This window comes from Artibeus jamaicensis, unplaced genomic scaffold (assembly GCF_021234435.1).
Source record: "Artibeus jamaicensis isolate MK-2021 breed Jamaican fruit bat unplaced genomic scaffold, CSHL_Jam_final contig_233, whole genome shotgun sequence".
NCBI classification, from domain to species: domain Eukaryota; kingdom Metazoa; phylum Chordata; class Mammalia; order Chiroptera; family Phyllostomidae; genus Artibeus; species Artibeus jamaicensis.
Genome location: NW_026521486.1, coordinates 5,694,141 through 5,706,483, shown reverse-complemented (window position 1 = coordinate 5,706,483; position 12,343 = coordinate 5,694,141). Strand labels below are relative to the sequence as shown.

Here is a 12,343-nt window from a genome sequence, read left to right as displayed (position 1 = left end):
GCCTGCACAGCCTCTCATTTCCCAGAAAGCTTCCTCATTCAGGGCTCTATTCGGATATAAACACCTCAGAGAGGCCTTCAGGGAACATCTTGTATAAAGTATCCCACCCTCTTCCCTTGTCCCTTCCCTTTTGATCACTCTCTGTTCCCTTTCTCAGCTCTATTCATGGCATTTGTAATGATTTCCTGGGACTGCCTGTTTGTCTCTTCCTCCCATCTGGAAGGTCAACTCCCTGAGGGCAGGGACAGTCTCTCTCACCCACTGTTACATAGGTCAGTGCCTGACAAGTAGTTAGTAACTCAGTGTATGTTTGTTCAATGATTTAATTAGTTTTTATGAGGCTTTTCTTTCAAACACATGTCCCAGATTTACCATACACAAGCCCCTTCAGACTGACCTCTGTGACCATTTGACATGTCCCATCAGTTTTTTGAACATTTCCTTGCTTCTTGACAAACATGTATTCCAGGCTCATTTTGTACTTTTCCTTGCCGGAGCCCCCAGATTAGCTCTTTTTTCAAAGAACTATGGATTTTTTTAGTGAAGAATGGTATTTAGAATACACAGTCTTAGTGCTGAGTATACCATTCATTGGCATTTGCATGTTGTTTGCTCCTCAAGCCCTCTCTGTAATAGTGAGTGTGTTGGGGGGGTAGTTCCCCTTTGCACAAGGAGTATGTTCTGGGACCCCCAGTGGATTCCTGAAACTATGGATAGTGCCAAAATCTATATACACTGTTTTTCCTATGCCACCTTTTCACTTAACCAAAGCACTTTAGGCCTTCTCTTTGGCATATTCAAATCAACAGCACCATTACTCTGGTACTTTGGGGCCGTTACTAAGTAAAATAAAGGTTACTTGAACACAAGCACTGATACAAGAACAGTTCGTCTGATTATTGAGGTGACTACTAAGTAATTAATAAGCAAGTAGCTTATAGTGTATTGAAAACCATGAGTTCATGCCAGTAGATCCAGCTACACAGGGTGCATTCTCTCTTTTCATTTTGGTGACTCCTTTTTGTAATAGTAAGAAACCTGACTCACTATCCTCAGTATATGTATTTATTTACTGATCAGTCCTCCTGTCTGTAACCAGTCTTGCATCACCACCATCTACATGCCTTCACCACATAGGTGCCCTCCTCACCATGCGTGGGGCTGTGACTCAGCATTGAACTATTTAAATCTCCCCAAACAATGCTAATGTGCAGCAAAGATAGAGCACCGCTGAGGTAGAAGAAAGGAACCCACATTACGTGATGCATTATTAAGTGAATGGCAGGTTTTTAAGTTAGGTTTGGTTTGGGAAAATAAGTTCTTCCAAAGAACGTGAAATTTAAAGAGAAGACTCAGTTCTACTAATATCCACTTTTAAAGATCAGGATGAAAGCACAGCCCGTCTTCTGGAAAGCTTTGAAAAGTGTTTTGGAAGTAAATCTTGTAGCGAACATGAATTTCAGTTCCTTTCTCCGAATTACCTGTTTATAGGGAAAAATATTCGAAAAGGTTAATTGTTGTTTTAAGAATGTGTCTCATTAAAGACTTCTGTTTTTCATTGCATTTTTGTAATAAACTTTTAATTTTAGAATAGATAAAGAAAAATGCAACATAATGCTTTGTAAAGCATTAAATATTTAAATATTTAATATTAATTAAATATTAATTGACTTAAGTAAATAATATTAATGTAATATTAATTAAATATTTAAATAGGAAATATGCATGCTGTGTTTGCTCTTTTCCTGTAGTCAGTTGAACTTTAAAATATGAAAACCAAGTTGCAGTAACTGGGTCATGAAGAACCACATCTTTTTCTTCCCTTTGCATCTAGAGGAAGGAAAAGGCTCTAGATGCCAAATGTAACAGGATCTACCCACCTCAGATGATCATCATTCATCTTGCCAATTTTCGTAAATCTGTTAATGCACGACTGCAAGTGGATTTTCACCAAGAGCTCCACACTGAGACTGATGTACACATAATCTGACTCCAAAGAAATCCAACTCTAACCTAAGGAAATTTCAGTAAAGTCTCTTTCATGATTGTATTTTTAAAGTTTTCATGGAAGTTACCTTTAGAGTATGGGTTGTACACACGAGGCTTTTGTACATTTATGTCTAGAGTGTACACAAGAAAATGTGAATGTGGACAGAGCCACTAAAAACTTCACATGTACGTAAACTCTTGGGGTTTTTAGTTGTTGTTTAGTTCTTGTTTTCCATAAGTACAGCATTCATTATCTGTACATGAGCACTCACCTCAGGGTTGATCTTCAGTTCCTTCTGTATTGGTGAAGTGATTTCCACTCCCCAGTGAGTCTTTCAGGAACCATCTTCGTGATTTTTGTTCTATCTGCAAACCTTTACCTTAACATTTGTCTTCAATTGTCTGACTTTCAGCCTTTTTCTAGATAATATCTATGAAGCCATGGATTTGATATGTTGATCCCCTAAAATTACAAGTACTGCAGGCTATATCTGTTGGGAAGTTTTGGACCTGGGAACTAGATCTCTAGCCATCCAGTGAGTTCTGAAACTCAATTAGCATGGCATCTGGGGTCTCTTGCCTTGAGCTTTGAAGTTATGTCAGTGGTTGCTTATATGTTTTCTCCAGTTGATACATAGAGTGAAAGTTAGCAGTTTCTGTATATATTATATTAGAATATATTAAATTATATTCTGTAGGATGTGAGAATGAATATTAAATTTTAAAGTTACTTTTCAAATGTGAGGCATAAATTACGTTCTCAGTTTCTTAATATGTAGTACATTTCAACTACAATTTTATTATGTATCTTTTTAATTTTATTTTATTGTTTTTTAAATATAGTTTATTGATTATGCTATTGCAGTTATCCCATTTTTCCCCTTTATTCCCCTCCATCCTCTACCTACCCCCCCCCCACCAGCATTCCCTCACCTTAGTTCATGTCCACAGGTCGTACATATAACTTCTTTGGCTTCTCCACTTTCCACTTCTCCACTTTCCCCTGTCAATTTTGTACCACCATTTATGCTTCTTATTCCCTGTACCTCCCCTTATTTGTCCCCCTTTTCCTCCCCACTGATAACCCTCCATGTGATCTCTATTTCTGTGAATCTCTTCCTGTTCTAGCTGTTCGCTTAGTTCATTTTTGTTTTCGTTTTTTTATGTTCAGTTGTTGATAGTTGTGAGGTTTTTGTTAGTTTACTGTTCATAGTTTTTGATCTTCTATTTCTTAGATAAGTCCCTTTAACATTTCATATAATAAGGGCTTAGTGATGACAAACTCCTTTAACTTGACCTTCTCTGGGAAGCACTTTATCTGCCCTTCCATTCTAAGTGAAAGCTTTGCTACAGAGAATAATCTTGGATGTAGGTCCTTGCCTTTCATGACTTGGAATACTTCTTTTCAGCCCCTTCTTGCCTGTAAGGTTTCTTTTGAGAAATCAGCCAATAGTCTTAGGGGAACTCCTTTATAGGTAATGTCTTCTTTTTGCTCACTGATTTTTCGATTATCTTCTTATCTTTCATCTTGAGTAATGTAATTATGACATGCTTTGGTGTGTGTGTTCCTCTTTGGGTCCAACTTCTTTGCGACTCTCTGAATTTCCTGGACTTCCTGGAAGTCTATTTCCTTTGCTAGACTGGGGAAGTTTTCCTTTGTTATGTTTTCAAATAAGTTTTCATTTCTTGGTCTTCCTCCTTTCTTTTTGGCACCCCAGTGGTTCGGATGTTTGAATGTTTCAAGTTGTCCTGGAGGTTCCTAAGTGTCTCCTTATTTTTTTGAATTCTTGTTTCTTCATTCTATATTGGTCAAATGTTTATTTCTTCTTTCTGGTCCAAACCATTGATTTGAGTCCTGGTTTCCTTCCTGTCACTGTTGGTTCCCTGTGCATTTTCCTTTATTTCACTTTGTATAGCTTTCACTTCTTTATTTTGTGACCATACTCAATCATTTCTGTGAGCATCCTGATTACCAGTGTTTTGAACTGTGCATCTGATAGATTGACTATCTCTTCCTCTCTTAGTTGTTTTTTTTTTTTTTCCCCAGAGCTTTGATCTGTTCTTTTATTTGGGCCATTTTTTGTTTGTTTGTTTGTTTGGTTGGTTGGTTGGTTGGTTGGTTGGTTTTTGTCTTGGTAAGCCTGTTAGTAGTAAGTGGCAGAGCCTTAGATGTTCACCAGGGCAGGGCAACCCATGTGGCTGCACTGTGGTGCTATATGTGGGGGAGGGTCTGAGAGGGAACAGTTCTGCTTGCTCCGCTCTCTGCTGGTTTCCAGTCACTTCCCCTGATACCCACAATCAAATGGGGCGCTTCTGGTGCTGATTCCCAGGTGGGTGAGTTTGTGTAAATTCTAAGACCCTGTGGGTCTTTCCAGCAAACTCTCCTGTGAGGCTTGGAGTTTCTCCTTTCGCCTCAACCCCCACAGATTTTTACAGTCAGGTTTTGAGGCTTTATTTCCCAATGCTGGAACTCTGTTGCGTGGTCTGTCTCGCTCCCTAGTTGTTCCTCCTAGTTTATCTACATGCACATGTAGGACCACCAGCTACTGCCTCACCCACCCCAGTCCTCCAGCTGCCACCTTGCCACGGGTCCTCTCCTCCCAGGCTGCCCATCTCCACCCCTTCTACCAGTCTGGATGAATTTTTCCTCTTTAACTCCTTGGTTGTTGGACTTCATACAATTTGATTTTATGACAGATCTGGTTGGATTTTGTTTTTAAATTTGTTGTTGTCCGTTTGGTTGCGTGAGGAGGCAGAGTTTATCTACCTATACTAAGCCTCCATCTTGGCCAGAAGTCCTATTATTGTGTATTATTTTTATTTTAATTGAGGGGAGGAAACTCTGTCCTGATTCAGATATGCCAGTAAGATGCGACAGTGAACTCACCCAATAAAAAATGCCTTATGTATAGGACACTCAGTACCTGCCTTAAAAACACAAGATGTAAGCCCTGGCTGGTATAGCTCAGTGGATTGAGCTCGGCCCTGCGAACCAGACAATCGCGGTTCGATTCCCAGTCAGGGCACATGCCTGGGTTGCAGGCCGGTTCCCTGCAGGCTACTTCCCAGCAGGGGATGCGCAAGGGGCAACCATACATTGATGTTTCTCTCCCTTTCTCCTTCCTTTCCCCTCCCCTCTAAAGATAAATAAATAAGTTTAAAAAAAAAAAAAGCACAAGATGTAGAATGTAGAGTATTATGCTAATCACTCTGAAAATGTTGTACTAAACATCTGAATTATGATAAATACCTTTGTCCCATAATTAAGTTAATATATTTTGTGTTATTTGTGAAGAATATTGCCAGAAGCCATCTGGATGTTGTCATATTTTTAAAATATTGGATATTTAAATCAGGTTCTTTGATAAGTGGAAGTATACAATAAAGAGAGAGAGAGAGAGTGTGTGTGTGTGTGTTCTTCTAGGAAGGTCTCATAAGAACTCACTTTAGCCCTGGCCAGGTGGCTCATTTAGTTGGAGTGTTGTCCTGTGCATTAGAAAGTTGTGGGTTTGATTCCTGGTCAGAGCACATACCTAGGTTGAAAGTTCGATCCCCAGTCTGGGTGCATATGGGAGGCAGCCAATCATTATTTTTCTCTCCCTGCCTCTGCCCCACTCCCCCTGCCCCCAGAACCTTGGATGAGGTGTTTTTTTGTTTTTAACTCACTTAGGCCCTGGCCGGTATGGCTCAGAGGATTGAGTGCCAGCCTGTGAACCGAAGGGTCGCACATTTGATTCCCAGTCAGGGCACATGCCTGGGTTGCAGGCCAGGTCCCCAGTAGGGGGCTCCTGAGAAGCAACCTTCACTTCAATGGATTTCTTTGGAAACATACTTAATGTCATGTTTTGCAAAAGGGATGACAAACCAATACATGGGGGTAACTAAATGTGGTGAATTTTTACAACCTCCTAGTTTAAGTAAAATAATGTGTTGTCCTGGGTCACTGAGATAAAATGTTGACTTGTAACCAACCATCTATAAGCTTTTGATTTGCTACAAATACAGATATTTAACCTTCTGGTGTGACATTACTTTAACAGAGAGAAGGAGCAAGAAAGGGAAGAACAGTTAATGGAAGACAAGAAAAGGAAGAAAGAGGATAAAAAGAAAAAAGAAGCCACTCAGAAGGTGGGTTTAATCAAATAAGTCTGTTAAATAATGATGCTGATTTTATGAAAACAACAGTAAATAATATTAAGAAAGGTAGAACAGTTACCAGCACTTAGACTCTCATCATATTTCCTTATTTGTATCATAATTTCCATTTTCTTACACAAGCTTATAGAATAACTTCAGAGTTGACATAGTTTGCTCTGCTATTCTCCTTTTGGTCCATCTCCAAAGTTGTCATTTTTTATGAGCCTGCCTTTTGATAATATCATAAACATCCCTCACTGAGGATCTGGGGGAAAGAGATGTTAAAAGGAAAAAGGGCAGACAGCTGTCAGTTATCAAGACTGGGTTGGAGGGATTGCCTGATGGGCTGTCAGAGCATAAATGGCCTGACCCCCTTTCCCTGCTCCCTTTGTTATAGAGCATGCCCCTCTCTGCCCTGGACATTGTCTAAGCTCATTTCTAAGCCCACCTTGCCCCTCCTTTACTCATTGCCTCATGTGGATGTTGGCTAGACAGGGTTGCTTTAATCCTTTTTGGAAGGCAAAATAATTTTTTTTCAGTTCTTGTTACCACTGTCTGAAGAACATGGGAAGCAGGGCCTCACTCTGAGAGATAGGTTTAAGGGTCCCTGATGTGGTCCCAGGTTACTGAAGATAAATTTACAAAGGTGTAATCTGTGAAAAGGTTCATAGGGAACTCTTGATTTAGAACAGGCTCAAGGCAGTCAAATACAGCCCATGAAGGTAAAAGGGACTCTGCTCATTTTCCCAGCATTGTTGGATATAGTGTTTCGCATAGTTCAGTTTTCTGAATTAGTTAAATTAGATCATTTATGAGTGCCTGCATTAAAAGCAATACTGGAAATACTTTTTGAATTGGATTGCCTATAACCCTGCCACATGAAACCTGTGAAATATAATTTTTCTGCATGGCATAATTAAAAGAAGTTTTCATTATTGTTTGGTGCTGTAGTAGACAGATAGCTAATGCTCTTTAAGATTTTGTCTTCTTTCTATTGTTTCCATTTCTACTGATAGTGGTGTGCCCACCATCATGTCTTCATATTACGTGGGTGCCTGTTTTTAATGTGTTCTTCCTAACCTGAGCTTGTCAGCAGTGTCTAGAATGACAGCAAAGAGCTTGACTAAAGTTGTCAGATAATGACCCAGATGCCTTCTTTCGTGCCTCCTTTTGGGTATGCAGCCACTTGCACATTATCGAGGCTGTGAATAAGCAGCTCTACCAGCCGTAGGGTGTTGTGGGCATTATCCCTGTCCCTACACTTGCAGACCCTCCAACTGGAGTGATAGGAGAGTGAACCTCAGTGAAAGCTGTCTTTCTTTTAGGGCATTCATATTTCATTTACTAAGCTGGTACAAAAATTGAATTTTGCAGTCTGTGGGAGTGGATGGTTAATAGGCTGGACACTGGGGAACTTGAGCAAAGTCTAGGAACAAGAAAATGCCAAGTAAAGCAGTTGACTAGGATCTGTGTAGTCCGTTCTTGTTCTTCACGTAGACAGTAGTGTTCTCTTAAACTGAGAGAGAAATGATTAGTACGATGCACATCTTTAAACTTTCGTTGTGGACCCTACTAATAGAAAAATGATTAAAGATGGTTTACGTTTATTGTTCAAGAGTGAATTGGGATTATTTATGCAGAGAATGTAGTTTACGCAGCTGGACAGTCTCTGTGTACTTGCATCTGCATCAAGAATCGGTTAAGAAGTTTGGTAAAGAGAAAAATCACCATAAATAAAACTTCAAATGGTTAATTATGAACAATAAAAATCCAGTCATTTTGTTCAAAAATGTTCTAGATTGGCTGACACAGGATCTAGACCCACACGTGGTCTTTGGTATTGTTTTATCATACTAAACCATTGTGAAATTTCAGAATGAAGTTGTGGTTTAGCAGTTTTGAGGAGAAAACAAAGCTTACCACATGATTGTCTTAGTGGTTTTCACCTTTATTGTAGAGATGACACCTCAGCTAGGAGGCATAAAATGTGCTATGATGCAAAGAATTGTATAGAATGTGCCAGAGGTTCTATTATGCAGTCCTTCAGCCAGTCAGTCAGCAGACATTTGTGGTGCTTCTTAGTCCTTCCACATCTTTCTCGCTGCCTTAATCATTGCTTTATAATCATTTCTTTGCTTCTGTCTTCCTCATTAGACTAATTGTAAGTTTCTCAAGGTTTTGTTCATGTTTATATTTCCGGTAACTAGGATAGTGAGTGCCTGGTGTGTGATAGTCACTCAAAAAATGTTTGTTAAAAAGTGAATGGTGAAGAATGAGTGCTGGCAACATACTTTTCTTTAAAAATTAACTTTTATTTAAACCTAAATTAAATGATTCCTCACAGAAATTAAACATGAGCTCTTTCTATTGTGTTCAATAGTTGTGGCAGTTTACTCTTTCTAGAGCCATCACTGAGTAAACTGTTAGATTTCTATTCATGAAAGGTGTCAGAAAAGGATTTCATTAACATTCATTAGGCTGATGCTGCTCAAGGATCATTGTTTAGCGTTGGCAGAACACATGCTTTGATTATTCAGCTTTTCCCCATCTGGGGGACAGCTCTTTTAACAGAACCCACAGTATAGGGCACATTGACATTGTTTGGGTTTGTTGCTCACAATTGGGGGAGACATCAACTTTCTGCATAACTGATCTTCATAATGGCATTCTAAGAAATATTTACAGTGGTATAAACCTTAAATTAAGGAACTGGTATGTGGATACAAATCTGTTCATTCTTGGACAAGTGGGGTTATACAAAAAATAATACAGTTGAGTTGAGCTCTGTAACAGTTAGTACTGGGAAACTGACTACCAGACATTCAGTACAGTAGAATTAGCTTGTCTTTTAATGCAAGGATGTAAGAAACACTCCAGGAGGTCACACAAGTAGATTGTTTAATTCATATTCAGCGTCTGACACTGGTATGCCGGAATCCATTGTGAAATGGGCTGGTTAGCTACAGGAGGGCATAACCCTCCAAAGGTGAGCATGTTTTTATGAACACTCATAGCAGTAACTTAGTATGTCACTAGCACAAATAATCAAACCTCTTCTTTTCTATAGGAATATTTTTGTTATAAAAGTCAGAGAACCAGTATGAAAATGTTGTGGAAGATTGAAAATTATGAAAAGGGTTCAAAATTACCTATGGTCTTATTAATGTAATATATAATATAACCCCTGTTGGAATTCTGAGGCTTTTTTTTTTCTTGAGCATTTTCTTTTGGGTATTTTCTAATGCATGTCCATAGAGCAGGTATAATTAGGTGCCCTCCTTTATTTTCTCCTCTAATTAGCAGAAACAGTTTTCTGTGATTCTCCTAATTATCATTTCCAAACTCTCTAAAAACCCATTATTATATTCAGCCTGTCCAACCTTTTAGGTTAATTACTTTTATAGATGCATTAGTTACTATATAAGGAAATACTTTTAACAAAGCAATATTTATTTATGCAAAATTTACATATTTTACTCTTTCGCTTATTTCATGTTGTTTTATATGAACTTTAATAGAAATAGCAAACTTTCCCCTGGCCAGGTGGCTTGGTTGGAGTGTCGTCCTGTACACCAAAAGCTGCAGGTTCAATCCTGGGCCAGGGCACATCACCCAGGTTGTGAATTTGATCCCTGGTTGAGGTGTGTGCTAGAGGCAACCAATTCATGTTTCTCTCAAATGTTGATGTTTCTCTTTCTTCCTCCCCTTTCTTCCTCTGCCTTCTTCTTGCTCTAAAATCAATGAAAATATTCTCAGGTAAGGATTTTTTTAAAATAGCAAACATTTACTGAGCATTTGGCATAAGATATCTGTTTAATCTTTACAACAACCCTTTGCAGGAAGATGCTGCTATTATTATCCCCAGTCAGCAGATAAATAGAAAACTCAGATCATATAGCCAGGAAGTGGCACAGCTTGGTTCTGAATCCTGCTCTCCTACTATGACCTCTGATGCCTCCTATGATGGGCCTCTGAACTTTTGCTTTCTCGGTTTGAGATCAAGTGTTTGAGTCCATACTCGGGACTCTTTTTGTCTCTGTAGCTAATTTGTTTCTGGGCCACATCCATTTGCTTCTCTATAGTCATAACAATCAAATTGACAAACAGTATTCCTGGTACAAGGACTTCATCATTTAACAAGAGTGGAATGCTTTTTACTTTTAATTTTTTGTATATTTCATAATGACAGTCATGTAAGTTATGATTATCATTATCTTTAAAAGGATGTTCCACCTTCTCTTTCAGGATTTTAACTATTACTGTGTATCTGATAGCTGGTTACTTGAGTTATCAGAATTAAAGTAGTCTTGTAATAATTAGCAAATCTCATTTACTCATATCTGTTCATTTATTTTTCAGGTCACGGAACAAAAAACCAAAGGTAAATTGTTTTACTTTTTTTCTGCTTAAGTTATTAGAACCTTTTGTTTTAGATTTTATGCCCTTGGTTACTCAGCCTGCAGTGCACTTAATAAGTAGAGCAATTAAGGTTGGTTGTTTGTAGTCATGAAGAGCAGCAATGACAAATAAAAAGTACTCATGGTGGTATTTGTAGTGGCCTTAATTTTTTTTTTTTTTACAAAGCAAAAAGATTAGAAAAAGCAATACTTTTCGAAAGTACATGGGCCATGATTTTGAACTGAATCTTTTAAAAACTATTCTTCCATCATTATTTTTAAGTGGAAATTCTGGGGAGAACAGGACAGGGATTTCAGTTAGAGGTTATATGAACATATGTACTACAGTTGGTCCTGCTACCCAGGTAACAAATAATAAAAAGCACCTCGGGTAGTTGCTTTGTTGGGTATTAGACTTACAATTGAGTTAGTGGGATTGATGTAATAAATCAGATTGAACAGGGATGAAGGGTAAGATTGGAATTTAAAAGATAAATTATCTATGTAATTGAGGAATTTGGACATAGTAATTTAGCCTTGTTAAAAAGCTGTTCAGCTCACCTAATTACCAATGTGACTTTAGAGAAGTTACTTAACTTCTCCTTGGCTGAGTTTTTATATATATAAGTATAGATAACAATGCCTATATCATATGGATTTTGTAAGGATTAAAGAGGGGAAATTTGTAAATGCCAGATAAATATTAAGTATATTAAAATGGTAATCAGTATAACTTGAGAAATTCCTGGTCCTGTTAATGTGGTTAATTGGATTGAAGGATTAAGCTGTCAGGAAGAGTGGCATACAGGAAGCAGTAATTAGCACTCAGCAATAGGAGGTGGTCAGAAAGATGGTTAAAAACTTGAAGCTGACCCCAGAGGGTGACCTTAATGGGGACTTCAGTTTGTTAATGGAGACAAAGAAAGAGGAGAGGCATGAAGCTGGCAAGAACATAGTATGTGTAGGGGCATGGCCCAGAGCTTAGACCAGCTGAGGCAGAGTAAGTTGCAGAGAGGCAGGAGATACTGAAGATGTAGACTGAGAGCCTTCTATGCTGTGCTAGAGAATTTTGACTCAATTTCCTCTCTGTGAGCAGGCACCAAAGGACAATAGAAAGAACATCAAAGAGTATGGTGTGGAAGATGAATTGACAGGGAAGCAGGTCTAAGGCAGTGCCTAGTGCTTCACAGCCACTGGCACTAATGTCCTTGACACACGCCTGGTTCCTCAGCCAGTCCTGGCCAGGAATGGGGTTTATTAGCAATCCTATGTACTCTTAGAGGTCAAAATGAGGTGAGACTAGGGAACCCTGTAGTCCCATGGCATCATTGATTTGTGCCATATGCTCGGCTCCACTGTCCTCCTTCCCTAGTCTTTTCTGCTATGACATCAGGAAGACAAGGTAAGAGGCTGTTGCAGAAGAGTATACAATAGATGTTAAGCTCCTGTCCTCACATGGTGGAAATAGGAAGAAAAGGAACTAAGTGAAGAGATATCTAAGAGATAGAATCCAAGAGCCTTTGCCTTAGAATGTCAGAGTGATGAAAATACCTTTAGAGATCATATGGTTTAAGCCTTTTTATAACATGGTGCCTGACACAATAGTAGTTAAGTGTAATAGACCTTGAATGGATAAATGAGGGATAAGACCCAGAGATGTGTTGGCAGCCTAATTATTGGCATACTTAGCAGAAGAACATAAACTTCCTAACACTTAAATCAGCGTTCTCTCCCTGATGCCATTGTGTGTCTCATAACGTGGGGGAAAAGGGTTTAAAAATTATCTGAACCTTATTTTAGTACTACAGCTCCATTCATCT

General features: G+C 38.7%; 1 protein-coding gene across 4 annotated transcripts in view; it reads left to right on the top strand.

Annotated features, from left to right (window-relative positions):
• The window catches only part of TNRC6B (trinucleotide repeat containing adaptor 6B), a 243,209-nt gene that overhangs the window by 173,818 nt on the left and 57,048 nt on the right, over positions 1-12,343 (top strand). For all 4 annotated transcript variants that reach the window (XM_037160756.2, XM_053661578.1, XM_053661577.1 and 1 more), the window contains 2 exons: positions 6,030-6,117; positions 10,486-10,507. In XM_037160756.2, coding sequence (XP_037016651.2) covers positions 6,030-6,117; positions 10,486-10,507 — 110 coding nt within the window. The remainder of the gene's footprint in view (positions 1-6,029; positions 6,118-10,485; positions 10,508-12,343) is intronic.